The sequence below is a fragment of the Dromiciops gliroides genome, chromosome 6, assembly GCF_019393635.1.
Source record: "Dromiciops gliroides isolate mDroGli1 chromosome 6, mDroGli1.pri, whole genome shotgun sequence".
Classification (NCBI taxonomy): Eukaryota; Metazoa; Chordata; class Mammalia; order Microbiotheria; family Microbiotheriidae; genus Dromiciops; species Dromiciops gliroides.
Genome location: NC_057866.1, coordinates 139,431,824 through 139,450,683, shown reverse-complemented (window position 1 = coordinate 139,450,683; position 18,860 = coordinate 139,431,824). Strand labels below are relative to the sequence as shown.

At 36.7% G+C, this 18,860-nt stretch overlaps 1 protein-coding gene across 1 annotated transcript in view; it reads left to right on the top strand.

Moving 5' to 3' along the window:
* Positions 1-2,769: 2,769 nt before the first annotated feature.
* Positions 2,770-18,860, top strand: part of LOC122732095 (transmembrane protease serine 11D-like) — a 55,224-nt gene continuing 39,133 nt past the window's right edge. The window contains exons 1-3 of the mRNA XM_043972263.1: positions 2,770-2,783; positions 14,290-14,411; positions 17,168-17,286. Coding sequence (XP_043828198.1) covers positions 2,770-2,783; positions 14,290-14,411; positions 17,168-17,286 — 255 coding nt within the window. The remainder of the gene's footprint in view (positions 2,784-14,289; positions 14,412-17,167; positions 17,287-18,860) is intronic.

Below are 18,860 nucleotides of genomic sequence, written 5' to 3'. Positions count from 1 at the left end.
ATTGTGACAAGCAGGATGTTTTCAGAAAGACCTGGAAAGACTTTTATGAAGTAATGTATAGTGAAGTGAGCAGAACCAAGAGAACATTGTTTGATAAAGAACTATGAACGGCAATTATTCTCAGCAATACATTGATCCAAGACAATTCCAAAGGACTAATAATGAAGCATACTAGCCACCTCCAAAGAAAGAACTGATAGTAATTGAACATAGACTCATGTGCCATTTTCACTTTCTTTCATTTTTTTCTTTTATTCAAGTTTTCTTATACAAAATGACTAATATGGTAATGTTTTACATAATTCTACATGTATAACCCACATCTGATTGCTTACTGCCTTAGGGAAGGGGAAGGGAAGGAGGGATAACATTTGGAACTCAAAACTATAAATAAAAATGTTTATTATTTTATTTTGGGGGGCGGGGCAATGAGGGTTAAGTGACTTGCCCAGGGTCACACAGCTAGTAAGTGTCAAGTGTCTGAGGTCGCATTTGAACTCAGGCCCTCCTGAATCCAGGGCCAGTGCTTTATCCACTGCGCCACCTAGCTGCCCCCTTATTATTTTAAAAAAGATATAGAGCTAGATATACATTTCTTAATATGGGACAATAGAGTAAATATTTCACTTGACTATACGTATTTGTTACACGTGTTTTTCTTTTTTATACAGGAGCATGAGAGGGAGAGGAAAACTGTATTTATCAATTGAAAAATATTTAAAAACTTAAATGAATAAAGAACAAATATGACAGTTTGGTTAACATGAAAGCAGAAAGAATGGAGCAGGAAAGGATGAGATACTATATTTATTAATATCTGAGAATTGACTTTATAAATTTAAAAAAAAAACTGGAAAAAATTGATCATATTAAATCTCCTGCATGTTTCATTCAAATCTTCTGAGCTTTAAAAAGTATACTTGTAAGATCATTATACCTTTACTCCACACTACAAGTCAGAACATGTGGATTCTAATCCAGACTACCACTGGGAGTCCTCAGACAAGTAATCAAACCACCCTAAGGCTTGGTTTTCTTGTTGAAAAAAATGGAGGTCATAATACTCTCCTTTCTTGATTGCACAAAGTTGTTATGAAAATGAAATTATGCATGGGATCGCACCTTGAAAATTGTAAAATGCTATATAAATATAAGGGATCGTCATCATAGCCATCATCATTTATCTTCCATAACAATACCTAGCATTTATAGGAGTGCTTTAAGATTTGCAAAGCACTTAACATGTTGATTCATTTGATCCCTTACAACAATCCTGTGAGGTAGAAACTATTATTTTCCCCGTGTTACCTATTGAGGAAACTGAGGCATAGAGAGATTAATTGATTTACTCCTGGTCACAAAGTTACTCAGTATCTGAGGCAGGATCAAACTCAAGTCTTCCTAACTGCAAGTCCAGTGTTCTATCCACTGTGCCACATAGCTGCCCTCAAACCTAATTAGTATATTGTGTTTTTTTAAGGTTTATAATGAAATTTTAAAAAATTATATGGAACAAAAAGTGAAGAGATTCAGATTAAAACATAAACCTCATCTTTTTTGTTTTTGTTTTTGTTTTGTTTTTTAGTGAGGCAATTGGAGTTAAGTGACTTGCCCAGGGTCACACAGCTAGTAAGTGTTAAGTGCCTGAGGTCCAGATTTTGAACTCAGGTCCTCCCTGACTCCAGGGCTGGTGCTCTATCCACCTATGCCACCTAGTTGCCCCTTTAAATTCTTCTTAAGTCAGATTTCCAAGACTCACTTTTCCAGATTTCCAGGATCTTTTTCAACCCACAAAAGACAAATGTAAGAAAGAATTACCTTGGTCTCACAATTTAAGCACGCATGTACTTCAGACTACTGAAAAGTTAATTATTTTCATAATCTCATGTTTAAATCTGAAATTTAAGCAACATTAACAAAAGAAAAAAAAACTTATGCAGCTGTACCTGAGATGGTTGACTGCCTAAAATGACTATACAACCATATGTAAGTTGTGCAACAGAACAAAAGGTAGTCTTTAGAACAGATTCTTGCCTTGAGACTCAGAAACAACAATATTTATGAGTAATGGGAATTATGACTTCAAGATTCAATTTGATTAGTTAAAAATGAGTTTGCCCTATATGATTAAAGGCCTTTCTTTGTTGCCAGAGTTGGCCTTTACAATATTCTTGTAATAACAAAGTGCCACCCCTCAGATGTCTGGATAAGAGATAAGCACACACATACACACATTCACATATACGTGTGTATATCAATCTACATAGTTCTCTATCTACCTACCTTTATAAACATAGATAGATAGATAAGACAAAGAGAAACAGAGACAGACACAGAGAAATTCAAATGAAGCAGCTTCACTTTCAAACATGTTGTCAAGTCCTGATTATGACTTAAGTGTAGAGAGGGACACCCTAGAATACTGGAAAGAACACCATGCTAGGAATCAGAAGATCTGTATTCCAGTCTTATTCTGTACTAACTATCTGTATGGCTTTGGAATCCCAGTTATCATGATAGGGTTTTAGAAGATGACTTATTAAGGTTCCTTCCATCTCTAGGGTAAATGGATTATGAAAACCATTTACTAAGCACTTGTTAGGTGTCAAACACTGTGCTAAGTGTTATGGATACAAATAGACAAATGAAAACACTCCCTGATCTCAAAGAGCCTATACTCTAATTAGGAAAGACAACACACATAAGAAAATTCAGTTGGCAGGGTGAAAGAAAAGGTCTGAAAATCATAAGAAGATAGTGGTGGGGTCGATGGCAAGATCCAGGTATCCTTAGATTACATCAATAAATCATGGAAGTCATAGAAGTAAAGCATATGATAAGGCCTAGAGAACCTGAGGATGCAATCGCAGAGCCTATAATCTGTCTTGGTGCTACTCCATTTCCTGGGAAGGAATAGGATGGTAACATCAGTGTAATTGAAGCCCAGTAATGATGAGTCAAGGAGCCTAGATTGGTTGTGTAACCCTGGTCTTTTCCCTCTGTTAATTATTTCCTATTTATCCTTCATATTGCTTGTTTGCATATATGTGTTTGCTTGTTGGCTTCCCCCTAAAATTGTGAGCTCTTTAAAGGCAGGGACCCTTTATCTATACCCAGTGCTTAGTACAGTGTTGGCCCGCAATGAATGCTTATTGACTGACTTATGAATCTCCTGAGATTGTAGTTTGGAACATCCTCTAATGAATAGAAATCTCTGATCCCCAAATATTGGTGGAATACAGTCTAGACTAGAGAAAACATAGAGGCTTTACCTAACCCAGGCACATGTTCCTTATATAGAATGTAGGGTTAACTAGCTACTTTACAAACTCCTCTTCTGTAGATACAGCTGTGGAGAGAAGAGGACAGTTCTTGAAAGCCATGGCCAGAGGAGCCCAAGCCCTGGTAGATCTACCATGCTGGGAAATGATCCAAGCACTATCCTAAAGCAAACTTTTAAATAAAGGCAGAACTCTGTCAACATAAAGAAACAAACATATGTTTTCCTACTGAGTTCGTGGTCATTGAATCTTGTATTCAATTTCCAGGAATAAGTACATAGGAATCCATGCTCAAGGAAGATTGGGACTAGCTGACCTATTAGATTCTGTGATTCCTATGAAATGAGAGAGCTAAGTTAAATTATTTCTTAAATTCTCTCTAATCCTCTCCTATGGGAAGATGGGAAGATGTTTTTCCCACGTGAATACCAAAACACAAAAGACCTAAATACATGGGGACCCCAAGCATCACAACCTTGAGAATATCCACCAGGGTCTAACCCTGTGCCAAGTTTAATGACCTTACCATGAGGGATGATCTTTCTGGGCACAAATGCCCTGAAATAGCCCTAGCTAGCTACCAAAATAATAACAAGCCAATGTGCCAGTCTTTGCAAGAATACAAAAGCACAGCCTCTTTATGTGAGGGTGGGGGTAGGAGGAAGAGAAGGAAGATAAGATGTCAGCTTTATGTATTCAGAAACCTTTCATGGGGGCAGCTAGGTAGTACAGTGGATAAGCACCAGCCCTGGATTCAGGAGTACATGAGTTTAAGTCCAGTCTCAGACACTTGACTAGCTGTGTGACCCTGGGCAAGTCCACTTAACCCCCATAGCCCACAAAAAAAAAAAAAAAAAAGAAACCTTTCATGGAGGTAAGTGATTAAACTTCTTTTGCTTGGTCCTAGAAAGTAGGAACACTGGAGTCAGAGTAAAAAGGCAATTTTAGGTTTGATGCACTGAGTCCAAAGTAGAATAGACTGTTCAGAGAGCTAGGGTGTTCCCCTTCACTCAAGATCTCCAGGCAAAAGCTGGGGTGGCCATTTGGGTAATACTAGAGAAGTTTGATCAGGTGTAGACTAGACTAGTTGGTCCCTGTTGTCTCATCCAACTTTGAATTCAATGTTATTCTACAATTACACAATTCTGGTGATCATGTGACAAGTAGCCACGTGAGCAGGTCCCAAAATGTGTTTCCATCAGATGGACTCTATGCTATAACTAACTTAAAATATCATTGTTCCATTAACATGCTTTGTCCTTTTTTTCCCCATTGGCTTCTTTTAATGGTATGCTTTTGGAGTCAAAGGCAGTCCAGACTAGCTTCATTTTTTTTCTTTTTGTCTTGCATTCATTCAACAAATATTTATTGAGTACTTTCTGTTTAAAAGAAGAACACAGGGACAATGAAACTTAGTTAATTTAGGATTATTCAGTAGAGAAGCAGAAGAAATTACAATCTGACAGCTAAATCTTAATTATGGAAAATAATTCAATAGTTTTGTTCTTTCAAGACTAGTGAAGAATATAAAGTTTGAAAATGGGTACTAATAAATATTTAAAATAAATTGGATATGAATTATAAATCATAATCAATATAAAGTTATTAATATACAGTAAATCTATAAGTCCTTAGTATGGCTATTATTCTGAAAAAAATGGAGTTTTAAAGTGTATTGCAAGTTCAGATTGAGCTACCAATGTCATGTGGAAACCTCAAAAATGAATGTGCTTTTTTTTAATTTTTAAATTTTTTTAAAATACATAAACTTTTTAATTTAAAGATTTGAGTTGCCAACTTTTATCCTTCCCCTCCTCCCTCCCTGTGGCAGTAAGCAATCAGATATAGGTTATACATGTCCAATTAAGTAAAACATATTAGTCATTGTGTATAAGAAAACTTGAATAAAAGAAAAATGAAATAAAGTGAAAAATAGCATGCCTTCAGTTGGTGTTCAATCATTATCAATTCTTTCTTTGGAGGTGGATAGCACACTTCATCATTAATCCTTTGAGATCATTGTGGATCATTGTATTGCTGAGAATAAGTCTTTCACAGTTCTTCATCAAACAATATTGCTCTCACTGTGCACAAAAAGTGATGTGATCTTGGGCTTCATTAATGGAGGCATAATTTCCATGAATATGAAGGAGATAGTTCCTCTTCACTATACTCTGGCCAGAACACTGTTGGACTACAGAAGTCAGTTCCAGGCACCATAGTTTAAGAAGAACACTAGTAAGCTGGAGGGTATCCAGGATGATGAAGGGCCTTGAATCTATTGCCTGTGAGGATTGGTTGAAGAAAGTGAGGCTCTTTAGCCTGGAGGAGAGTAACTGGGAGAGGGGAATGAGGATAATAGTTATCTTGAAGGACTATCATGAGGATGAAAAATGAGACTTGTTTTGTCCCAAGGGGCAGAATCAAGAGCAAAGAAACAAACTGCAAAGAGACAAATTTTGGATTGATAGTAGGAGAAACATCCTAATGATTTTGTCATAACTATTTTTATTTCAGTTTTATCCAATTCTTCATGACCCACTTAGGAGTTTTCTTGGCAAAGATACTGGACTGGTTTGCCATTTCCTTTTCCAGTTCATTTTACAGATAAGGAAACTGAGGCAAATAGGGTTAAGTAACTTGCTGAGAGTCACAGCTTTTTTTTTTTTTTTTTTTTTTTTAGTGAGGCAATTGGGGTGAAGTGACTTGCCCAGGGTCACACTGCTAGTAAGTGTTAAGTGTCTGAGGCCAGATTTGAACTCAGGTACTCCTGACTCCAGGGCCGGTGCTCTACCACTGCGCCACCTAGCCGCCCCAAGTCACACAGCTTTTAAGTGTCTGAGGCCAGATTTGAACCCAAGTCCTTCCTGACACCAGGGCTGATGTTCTATCCACTGTACCACCTATTGCCACTCTAAGGAATTAGAACTATCCAAAAATAGAATGGACTGCCTTTGGAGCCTCACTGGAGGTTTTTGGGCAGTCTGAATGGCCACTTGTCAGCTATGTTTTAGAGGGGATTCATTTTAGGTTTGGATTGGGAGAAATAAAAATAGTTATGACATTTTATATTCCATTTAAATAATGTTTTAATATATTTGTAATCAGGCACAATCTGAAGACTTTTGCTTATATGTCTGCTAAACAGAGGCTGTTTGATGAAGCCTAAGGGAAAAAGTAATTTCCTAAACCTAGTGAATGAAAGCTGTCATTTTGAAACTGTATAGTAATTACTGGAAAGCATTCCGAAGCTTGAATGTTTAACGGACATGAGAAAGAACTCCCGTTGGGACCAGATGCTGCTGATGTGAAAACCTTCAAGGCCAGTCAGTGCCAAGGGGCCAAACATTTTCTCCATGTACCCTAATAACAAAGAATATGGACATGCTACTGGCCTAACCATCATCATCACCAGAATGATCTAGTTGCCCACTTTTCTCCTGTACTTTAGGCTTAATAGCAATAACTATAAAGTAAAGAATAAAAGAAGTATTACTACTTCTTTGAGTACTCTGCCTCTAGAGCTTCTTGCTGCCTTTTTTCCACCTTAGCCTCAGAAAGATTAAGTCACTCTGGGCGGTATCAGAATTTGAGATGTTAATCTGTGTCTCTCTTCCATTTCCATGCACTCTATTGTCTCTCTAAATAATACTAAATTGTTTTTTTTTCCCCTAATAGTGATAGAATTATACTAATTAATTCATACATCTTCTGCCTAGTCCACTTTGTGAAGAAATGATACAATACAGATAAAGGGTCTGAAGTAATAGGTTGCAATCCCATCTTTAAGTAAACCAAGCTAATACTGTTCCCCAAATAATTAAACCTATGATATAGTAATTATTCAAATAAATAATTAATTTTAAAGTATGTCTTGATTTTAAATATCACTTAACTTATATCTTTCAAAAGCCCTTTTGTAGAGTCACATATGTGTGTATATATGTGTGGGTATAAAGATGTAAATACAAAATATGAAAGTAATTCTTCAAGTTTTTGAGGCAACCTAGATAGTTTAGTGGTTAGGGACCTGAAATTGGAATCAGAAAGAACTGAGTTCAAATCCTGCCTCAGATAATGATTATTCTGTATGACCCTGAGCAAGTCATTTAAACTCCAGCCTTTATTTATTTGTAAAATGAGGGAGGGTAGATTCAATGGCCTCTAAGTTCTCTTCCAACCTCTAAATCTCTGTTTCCCATGATCCACAAACATTTTCACCATCTATAGCCTCATTATTTTATAATCACACCATACCTAGCATATATGTATACATGGTTCCCATAAGGTCCACATGTTATATGCATACTTGTTAATGTATATGCATATAAATATGTAAATATTTGTATATATATAAACATTTATAAGAATCTGTGTATATTTGCATATGCATATCCATACATATACACACAACCATCAATTCAGACAAGTTGAGGAATTATCGCTTCTCTGGCTTACTGCCCCACCCAAACTACACAGGAATTTCCTGTCTGACAAAACCTAGTACACTGTCACCAACTCCCCTTGCAAGATCCTGGCTTATAAGTCTCAAAGTTTGAGCAGGTTTATTTCTGGATCAAAAACAAAAAATGAAAAAGAACACCCAAAAACAAAAAACAAACAAACAAACAAAAAACAGAGCTCATAGAAGAGCTCATGGAAAATAACGATACTCCTCCATGAACAACCTTCCCCAAAGACCTGTATGAATTTAGTAATTTATAGTTGCAAACTAAGTAAAATTCTCAGCAAATGGCCAATCTCTCTCCATTGTGGCTTCCCTTTCCAGTTCCTCTACTTCCCTTGTAGAGTATTGCTTGCTCAATTTTCTACTGGATGATATCAGTCCTTCAGTTTTGAGAAGGTAGTATCATCTGCCACTTCTTTTGTACTTCGCCAGCTTTCCAGTGGGTTGCCTCAGAGTAGCCTGGGATTAATTATACTAATGTTCCTAGTTTCCTTGTCTTGCTGCCCAGCCCCAGCCCCTTGCTTCTGGTTCTAATGTAGTAACAGAGACCCCAGTACAAATTTACCTCTTGTTTTTTTATAGTTCTAATTCATGTCAAGTGATCAGGAATGCCCTGCCCCCTCTCATCTTACAAGTGGATCTCAGCAACAGGTTAGGTCAATATGAATATCACAGAATATATTTTCTCCCCTAGCACCTGGTCGTATACCCCACTCTCAATTTCCTCCTCACAATTGTCCTCCTGTGTACCTCCTTATGGAGGAGATTAAGATAATTAGTAGATAACCTACTTTCTCACTATAAATATAACCATTTCCCTCTCCCTATTCAAGATACCTTTTCTTTTCTCCTTTGTATTCTCCCTGTGCCTCACAGTATTCAAATGGAAAGGACAGTTGTGGAGGATATTGTAGTGGGGGTGCATAGGAATATTCCATGTCTGGAAACCTACTCCATGGAAGGAGGTACACTGACCAGGTGCTGGGAGAGAAATATATTACACTGTGATATTCATATGGACCTAACCTGTTGCTGAGATCTACTTGGAAGATGAGAGGGGCAGGGCATTCCTGATCACTGGGCATGAATTAGAACTACATAAAACTTAGGAACTGAGCCATTGAGTCTTGTAATTCTTTGGAATGCCTCACAATCAATGTGATTAATAAGGTTACTATATTTCCCTTCTCCTTCCCTCATCACTCAGGGTGGGCAGACTGACTGGTGATGGGAGGCGAAGGAGAAGATGGATGTTAAGTAAGAACTTCCCCAACACAGAAATGTTGGAGAAACAACAACAACAAAATTCTTATTAGGTCAGCTACACAAAAATAAAATCAATACTCTTTTATTGTGACAGTTCTGTACAAAGCACCATAATAAGCATTATTTAATTTATAAATGTTGAATTTTGTATAAAGATATGTATTTTTTTCATCCATGAATATTCCTCAATTGATAATGTGTGGTTCCAAGGGGAGTCATTCTCCTAGAAGTATAGTACTTATTCAGTTTTTTTTTTTAATACAGAAAAATCTTAAGTATGTCACCTTTGTAAAAGGATGAAAGGGCTAAAGTAAAAGTGGGCAGGTAACTCATTTTGACTGAAATCAATGGCTGTCTACCATTTTGTAACGGTTAGGTATTTTTTTGCAAAGATCAAAACCATTCAGCCAAATCTAAGGGATAGTCAATTTACAGACATATTATCTCTTAATTGTTATCAGGCAAGTACTGCTTAACCTTCCATTTATTTTGACTTGGATTCATACTTTATTATCAACAAAGCCTGGCAATTCATGTGTAAATTATACTGTTATCAAGAGAATGCTGAAAGTTTTAGAGCAGAGTCTTAAGTGTTTAGTATAATTGTGAGTTTAAGGTAATTTAGCTACCCTGCCCCTCTGTGTGATACTGAGAGCATGTGCTTCATGGTGGTTTGAGTTATAGACAAACTGAAAGCAAATTGTTTCTAAAAAGATTCCCAGTGGAGGATCATCCAAGGTACAAAATATGCTGACTCAATATTTTTTTAAATCTCCAACTTAATCCAAGTTTTCAGTACTCTTAATCCTTTCCTTGAAAGTCTTATAACTAAGTAAGTTTAGCAGGTCACTGCCAATTATTTAAAGGCTGATTACCTAGTTTGTATAGGCCTCTAGACTTTTGGTCTACAGTAGTGCAAAGAGCCCTAGACTTAGAATCAGGAGATAAGGATTTGAATCCTGGCTCTATCACTAGCGTGTCTCTTTGAGCTTCGATTTTCTTGTCTGTAAAACAGGGAATAACCCTTCCATTTGTGAGGCAGTGTGATGTAGGAGATAGAGAGTAAGCCTCAGAGTCTAGAAAACCTGGTTGGGTTCAAGTTTTGCCTCTCACACATTCGAACTTCGTGTCCACAAACCAATCATTTAATCCCAGGTAACTCAAAGGCTATAAATTACAGAATAGTTGCTGATTTGCATTAGTAGAGAGTTTCCTTATCAGGAGATCCCTATGCCATGAAAATTACAGGTTTGAACAAAAAAATAAGCAAACAAAATATTTCATTATCTATCTTTTTGGACATCCCTGAGTAAATCTTAAAGCATCATAAAAATGTGTTGTTATTCTTTTTTAGTATTTTTATTTTTCCCATTATATGTAAAAACAACTTTGAACATTCATTTTTTTTAAGTGAGGCAATTGGGGTTAAGTGACTTGCCCAGGGTCACACAGCTAGTAAGTGTTAAGTGTCTGAGGCCATATTTGAACTCAGGTACTCCTGACTGCAGGGCCGGTGCTTTATCCACTGCACCACCTAGCCACCCCCGAACATTCATTTTTAAAATTTTTTTGTCTTTTATAGGCTTTCCCTAATGCATGGAATGTAGTCTCTCTTCATCTCCATCTTTTAGAAGCCCTTGTCTCCTTCAAAGCTCAGCTTAAAAAGTACCTCCTATGTGTTCTTTCCTAATTTTCCAGGCTATATGGTCTCAGAGAATTACCATCCTCCAATTACCTTTATTTGTTGTATTTATGTCATATATTTTAATATACTATTAAAAAAACATATTGGTATATATTATTTCCTCTGATAGAAGGTAGACTCCTCAAGGGTATGGACTCTAATTTTTGTCTTTGTATTCCTGGCACAGTGCCTAGGACATAGTACATATTTAATGAATGCTTGTTAATTGAAAGAGACAAGAATAATAACGCATTAGTTATATGAAAAAATTGCTCTAAATCACTATAAATTAGAAAATGCAAATTAAAGCAACTTTGAGTTACCATCTCATACTTATCACATTGGCAAATATGACAGGAAAGGAAAATGGAAAATGTTAAAGGGGATGTGGGAAAATTGGAACACTAATACACTGTTGGTAGAGTTGTAAAGTGATCCAACCATTCTGGAGAATGATTTGGAACTATGCCCAAAGGGCTATGAAACTATTCATACTCTTTGACCCAGCAATACAGCTACTAAGTCTGTATCCCAAAAGCATAAAAAAGAAAAGATAAGGACTTATGTGTACAAAAAAAAAATTATAGTAGCCCTTTTTGAGTTGGCAAAGAACTGGAAATTGATGGGATGTCCTTCAATTACAGAATGGCTGAACAAGTTGTGTTATCTGAACATGATGGAATACTATTCTGCTATAATAAATGATTAGCAGGATGCTTTCAGCAAAACCTGGAGAGACTTAAATGAACTGATGCAAAGTGAAGTGAGCAAAACCAGAAGAAGAGTGTATACAGTGACAGCAATATTGTATGATGATCAGCTGTGAATAACACAGCAAGAAAGCCAGTTTGGCTAAACCAAAGTGTATGTGGAAGAAATTAATGTATAATATCTAAAAGTGACAGGCAAAGGAAGGTTGCATTTGGCCCTAAAGGTAATAGGGAATTCCAGGTACTTATTGAACAGGAAAGTTACCTGATCGAACTTGCATGCATGAAGGGAGAAATGGGGCAGAGATACCACTGGGGAAATTATTGTTATGGTTCAGGCAAGAGGTGATAAGGATTATAACTCAGGTGGTAGCTGTGTGAGTACAGTAAAGAGGGATGCAAGAGATTTTGTGTAAACAGAGTCAGTAAGATTGGCCAGCTAGTTAGTCATAAGGAGTGAAAATATGAAGTTTTGAGGTTGATTTCGAGGTTGTGATTCTTGGTGATTGAAAGGATAGTAATACTCTTTTTAAAAAAATCATCAGAGGGATGGGTTTGGGAGGAAAGTCATGAGTCCACTTTTGGACAGGCTGGGGTTGAGATACCTACCTACATAGAATCTGGTGAGAAATGTCCATTAGGTAGTTGAGGTATGATCCTGGAGGTCAGAAGAGATAGTAGGGATTGCCATATGTCCTTAAGGGTCAGCTGCATAGAAACTGCTGCTTTGGGAATTTCTATCAGAAAGTGAACAGGATAATTAAGAGGAAACAAAATTTAAGTATAAATTTAGTGACTTTCAAACTCTGTTAAAAGATTTGTAGGTAAGGAAGTGGAAGCAAATGTCTAAAGTGATTTGGTTTTGCTACAGATTTCATTTATCTATAATTTGCTAGAACAAACTTGGCTGCAATAAATGAAAATATCATTTGCTATATATATAGCTACTTGCTATATAGGGTGAAAAGGCCTTATGGGTCCTCTTTTGCGAATGTCAGAAAAAAATGAGATATAAGGAATTAATTAAATGAAAAAGCTCATAATCTCTAGAAATATGAACTTTCTAAGTACAATTGAAATTGACTAATTTTAATCAATAAAGGAGGTCTAATACAGTAAATGATCATTTATTTCATCATAAAAACTAGTTGTATCAGGAAGACAACAGCTAGTTTTTATGATGAAATAAATGATATAACTGGCTAATTCATTTATAATCAGAATAATACTAGAGATGCAAAAGTTTTCAGTAAATTTCCAAAGTGGAAAACAATATGTGTGTGTGTGCTTTTAAAAAATATATACTTGGCAAGATAACTAATGTGATACTAGGCATGGCATTCTAGTCAACAAAATATCCATTCAATTTCATGGGCAGTTGAATATGTGAAAGGTGACACTGCCGAAATAGGACAGTTCATCCTGAAAAGTCCTAGCTGTATATGACAGACATGATCCTAGACAAATTGATGGAGGATTAGAGAAGTGGGATACAGGAGATAAACAGAGATCCAAATAGGCAAATAGAATAAAGGTATATAGCAGTGGATTGCATACATATCATAGCATGAAGCTGTGACTAGTAATAGGCAATCCTTCAAATAGGTAGAAAGCATCAAAGAGCTCTAACAGCAGATAGTCAGGTTTCAGCCACAAGGGCTACGATTCAGGGGCAGGGCCCCAATGCTCAGGAAAACAGGCAATAGGAAATAAGACATGCTTAGAAATACTGTGTTGTTTTGAACAGAGAACCAGCCTCACAGTTAAGGGCTTCTGCCTCTGAAACATTCAGATTGGATAACCCTCTACTAATCACTGAACTTCTCAGTAGCCCCAGACAATTCTCTGAGACAATAACTTGTTGAGAAGGTACCAATAAGCCTTGTTAGAGGATTGTTTCCTCACTAGGAATTCCCTATACCTGTTCTGTAAAAAACAAACAAACAACAAAAAAACAAACAAAAACAACAACTCCATCAAGGAAGACATTTAGGTCACGGAGAAAGTTATGAGATTACAGTACTATTCACAGACTAGAAGGGAGCCAGTGACTAGGAATCCTACAAGATCAGAACAGGCCTAGCAGCAAACATTACTGGCTGCTGAGCTACTACCTAAGAGTTCTGATATCTTTTCTGCCTAAAAATAAAGTTGATCTGAAAGGCTGGGGATGGAGTTAAGTAGACAGATGAAGGCGAGGTGACCCCAACTGGAAGATTATGAACAAGGAGCTTCAGGAGCTCTTTTAAAATTCAAAGGAAATTTAAATATTCCTATTAATCTTCAAGTACCAAGGACAACTCCAGAATATATTCGATGAGTCTCCCTTTTACCTTTCGAAGACCCCTTCTTTCTCTTTCATTGTGCATACAAAAACATTTCCTGCAGCGGCAGTATAGAAAAATGGACAGGATAGAGAATGACAACAATTCGTGTTTGTGTACTAGCCTTCCAATTCAATTAAATTCAGTAAACACTTATGCAGGGCCTGCTATGTGAATGACTCTAAGCTAGCACTGGGGATACAAAGACTGGTTAAAAATATCCAACAATTAGAGTTTTACAAAAGTGGAATGGTTTGCTCTGGGAAATAATGTATTCTTCCTCACTTGAGGTGTTCAAGTGAGAAATGGATGATGACTTACTGGGAATGGCACAGAAATGATTTGTGTTTGGGTATGGGTTGGATTAGCTGAGTGTTCCCTTCTGAGATTCCATGAAAGAACAATCATAGTGGTTTATTTCATCTCCTATAGGATCAAGCCATATAAACCAGAAGAATACTTTATTCGGGTAAAAGGGTAGGCAGGTAGGAGGGCTGGAATATCTGCTTTTCTGAGTAGTACAAGTAATCTTTTGTCTTTTTTTTTCCAACTTAAGGCCAGGACGGGTAGCATCAGCCACCAGATCACTGAATCCAGCTTTAGCTGGCTTTATTGTGGTGGGTGGAGTGGTGATCCTGGCAGTGACCATTGGTCTCCTTGTCTACTTTTTAACATTTGGTAAGTACTAGCTGGTGTTGTTCCTTATCACAAATAAGAAAGTAACTCCAGATTTCTTTTTTTAAAAAGCAATTTTGTAGTAAACCAGACAGTGTATAGTAAAACACAAAGACATAATTTTATTTGTAACATTTGACCAGGTCTTCATTTCTTTACTGATGCCATTTTCTGTCTCTTGCTTCTTGTAAATTTTGCAGTTTCCTAACCCTTATTATGGGTTTTCATTCTCATACTTAAGGAAAGGAACTGTTTAATAATGCTGCTTTTCTGAGATTAAAATTTCCTCCCTTTCTTTTAACCTGAGTTTAGTGCTTTACACTCTGTTTAATTGGTCAAAGGATAAATTTCAGCATATGAGGAAAACATAAATTAGGCTCCAGATGCAAATAAATGATTATTTTCATTGAAATAAGATTATATTTTGCTTTTATTTCAGCTTTTAATATTAGCATTGGATTCTCAAATAACCAGCCTGGAGTTTGAACACCAATTCATTGGATATTAACCAATTAATTAGAAAAAAATTCTTCTATTAGAGGAAAATATGTTCTGAATATTGGGCTCTAAAAGTCCTTATGTAATGATCTTATAGACAAGATTACTAATAAGGTCTTTTCTGACCCCAAAACCTGTGAATCTAATAATAATCAATAATAACTAACAGGAGCAAGCATTTATATAGAACTTTAAGCTTTGTGACATTCTTTACATATTTTATCTCATTTGACCCTCACAGCAACCCTATAAGGTAGGTGCTATCATTCCTATTTACCAAATTAGAAAATTGAGGCCGAGTAAAGCTAAATGACTTACTTAGGTTCATGTAATCACAAAGGATCTGAGGCAGGATTCAAACTCAGGTCTTCCCAACACCAAATCCAACACTCTATCCATTGTGTCATTTAGCTGCCTAATGTTATTCAAATTAAATTAAGTATAACACGATCATATACTGACATTAGAAGTAGTACTGCGGCAGCTAGGTGGCGCAGTGGATAGAGCACCAGCCCTGGATTTAGAAGGACCTGAGTTCAAATGTAACCTCAGACACTTGACACTTACTAGCTGTGTGACCCTGGGCAAGTCACTTAACCCCCATTGTCCCGCCAAAAAAAAAAAGTAGTAGTACCTCTACTGAAGGCCTCCTCTGATACTTGACCATTGTGAAGAGGGCACCCTTGCTTCATAAAGGCAATACAAGTAGTGTACAAGTTCTGGAAGGCTCTATCAAATAGGCCCAACAACATATTTGTGTCTTTTTCTCCACCAAAAACACGTTTAGCTAAATTTGGAGGGGCTTATCACCAGGTTGGCCACAGAGTGATAAACAATTGAGCCATAGCTTGAAGACTACCCACCAAGCCACTAAGGAGTTGGGATCAGAGTCAGTGGAGGAACCATACATACTCACAAGATAATGAAAGTATTAAAAAAGAAGACATGACACAGCCAACTTTTTTTAAAAAACCAGCTCAGTGAGCAGTACCTTTGTCCAACAAAGTTACTTCCTTTGTCTTTCCCATCCTTCTGCAGACTTCTACTGTGGGGATATGAGTCACTTAGATGCGATGATAAAAAATGTATTGAAATAGAGGCACATCAGTGAATTGTGGTATTCTGTAAAAAAAAAAACAACAAACTAATTTGACTTCTCTCTGATAAAACACCCAATAAGTTATGCAGATAAAGACCATGTTTCTGGGAAGATAAAGTTTTTGACATCTTGTATATCTGCAATGTGATATTTGGGGAATAGCCTGATAGAGAAAATGATTCTCACTAAAGTATTTGACTAAATAACTCTTCCAACTTTTAGATCCTATTATTCAGTCAGAAGATATGTGTTCCAGTTTGTTTAAAGTAATATTTTCAGAGCACTTTGAATTTCTCTACCTAAAGAAACTTAAAAATATATTGAAGCTAGGTGATATGACTTGCTAAACTAACTTAAAGACTTTTAACGGATTTCATTATGTCAGAGCAATGGACAGAGAGCTAGACCTGGAGTCCAGGAGACCCAAGTTCAAATCCAGACTGAGACATTTACTAGCTCTATTACCTTTGACAAGTCACTTATCTTTGTCTGCCTCAGTTCCCTGAACTGATACATAGGAGCACCACTTGTCCAGGGTGGTTGTGAGGTTTAAATGAGATATTATTTATAAAGCTGCCTCAACACATAGTAGGCACTTTACACATATTTTGTTTATTTCTTTCCTTTTTAAGTGAATAAGAGGAAAAGTAATTTGATCAAATTTTGCATTCGTTCTAAAATAGAGCCTTCTGATGCTCCCTTTGGGAGGGCATGATGTCATGGCTAGGGAACTCACAGTGTAGAAGCTCCCTCTAACTATACAGATTGGCTATGCATCTGTAATCTATCTTCAGTCTTTGAGACTGTGGCACTGAAACATGAAAACACTTGCCAGTATGTGTTTGTTTGGCGGGGGGGAGGACGGGGGGAAATGAACAAAGATTTTTTTAAATTATTCCAAGGCAAGTCATCTATTTGTTACACTATGCAGAAATAACAGTCATTATAGTCATTATTTTGGGGGGCAGGGCAATGAGGGTTAAATGACTTGCCCAAGGTCACACAGCTAGTAAGTGTCAAGTGTCTGAGATTGGATTTGAACTCAGATCCTCCTGAATCCAAGGCCAGTGCTTTATCCACTGCATACCTAGTTGCCCCTATTATAGTTATTATTAATGGGTATTCCTATTCACTAATTAAAGAACTTTTTTTCTTTTTACAGATCAAAAACCATACCTTTACCAAAGCAACCTCCACATCACAAATGTAGAATATACAAAGCAGCTGGATTCACCAACTTCACAAGAATACAGAACTTTAAGTAAAACTATTGAAAATGTGGTAAGTTTGTACTTACTTTTTCTCTATTTCTTTTCCTTTATTGAAAGTACTTTTAAGAATTAACATAACTCTATTCTCTCTCCCTCCCACCCCTGACTCCACTGGGGAAAAAAAGGAAAAGAAAAGAAAAAAAATTCCCTGTAAAAAATATTGCATAGTTAAACAAAATAAATTCCCTTATTGTCTGTGTTCACAAAATATGTCTCATTTCACAACAGTGTCTAAAGTAACGATGACTTTAGGTTTTATGAATGACTAATTTGAATTAGTCATCTTTCAGATTGTCTGAATTCTCTTTTTTTCTGGCTCTGGATCAACCCTTTGGTTTGATTTCTCTATTTGGCACATTTCTCTATGTCTTCATTTAATGTCCATTAGTACAGTGCTAACCACTCAGATTATTCTGAGAATTACAGTCCCATGCATAAAAGTTAAAGAAGAGTCATTTTCATAGAATCACAAAATCTCAGACATGGAAGGGCTCTCAGAGGTCACCTAGTCCAACCTGTGCCTGAACAAAAATCCTCTATACAACATGCCTTATAATTAGTTATCCATACTTCATTTGAAGATCTCCTATGAGGAGGACTGCACTGCCTCTCAAGGCATCTCTTTATGCCACAAGAAAACACTAATTTTTAGGAAATTTTTCCTTACTTTGAGCCAAAATCTGTCTCATTTCAACTTCCATCAATTGCTCTTAGTTCTGTTTTCTTGAATCACATAGAACAAGTCTAATCTAAAAGGCAATGTGTTATAGAGTATTGTACTTTTAGTCAGGAAGGCCTTAGATACTACCTCTATGGTCCTGAGCAAGCCACATATACTCTTTGGGTCTCAGGTTCCTCACTTGTAAAATTAGGAGATTGAACTCAGTCATCTCTAAGATCCCTTCAAGCACTAAATCAATGATTTTCATTGTTGTTCAATCATTTCGGTCATGTATGACTTATGATCCAATTTGGGGTTTTCTTGGCAAAGATACTAGAGTGGTTTACCATGTCCTTCTCTAGCTCTTTATTGTAGATGAAAAAACTGAGAAAACAGAATTAAGTGGCTTGCCTAAGGTCACATGGCTAATAAGTGTCTGAGGCCAGATTTAAACTCAGGTCTTCCTGACTCCAGGCCTGGAATTCTATTCACTGTGCAACCTAGCTGTCCTAAAAAAAAGTCAATGATACTATGAGCTATGATATGAAATCTATGATCCTATAATAATCCCTCTTCCACATTACAGCCCCTTCAAATACCTTAAGAACCCCATCATTTCCACCCCCCATCTTCTCTTCTGTAGACTGAACACCACCAGGTCCTTCAGTTGATACTTATATAGTAAGGTCTGGGGGCTCCTCACCAATTTGGTTACCTTCCTCAGGATACTTGTCTGTTCCCTTCCTAAAATGTGTTGCTGAGAACTATATGTGCTCTGATGAATCAGGATCCAGCAATATTATTGCCTTCATCTTTCTGGACATGATGTCTTTCTACATAGTCTAGGATGGTATTCACTTTTTGGTTGCCGTGTCATGCTATGGACACATACTGATTTGCAATTCAATAAAACCTGCAGAACT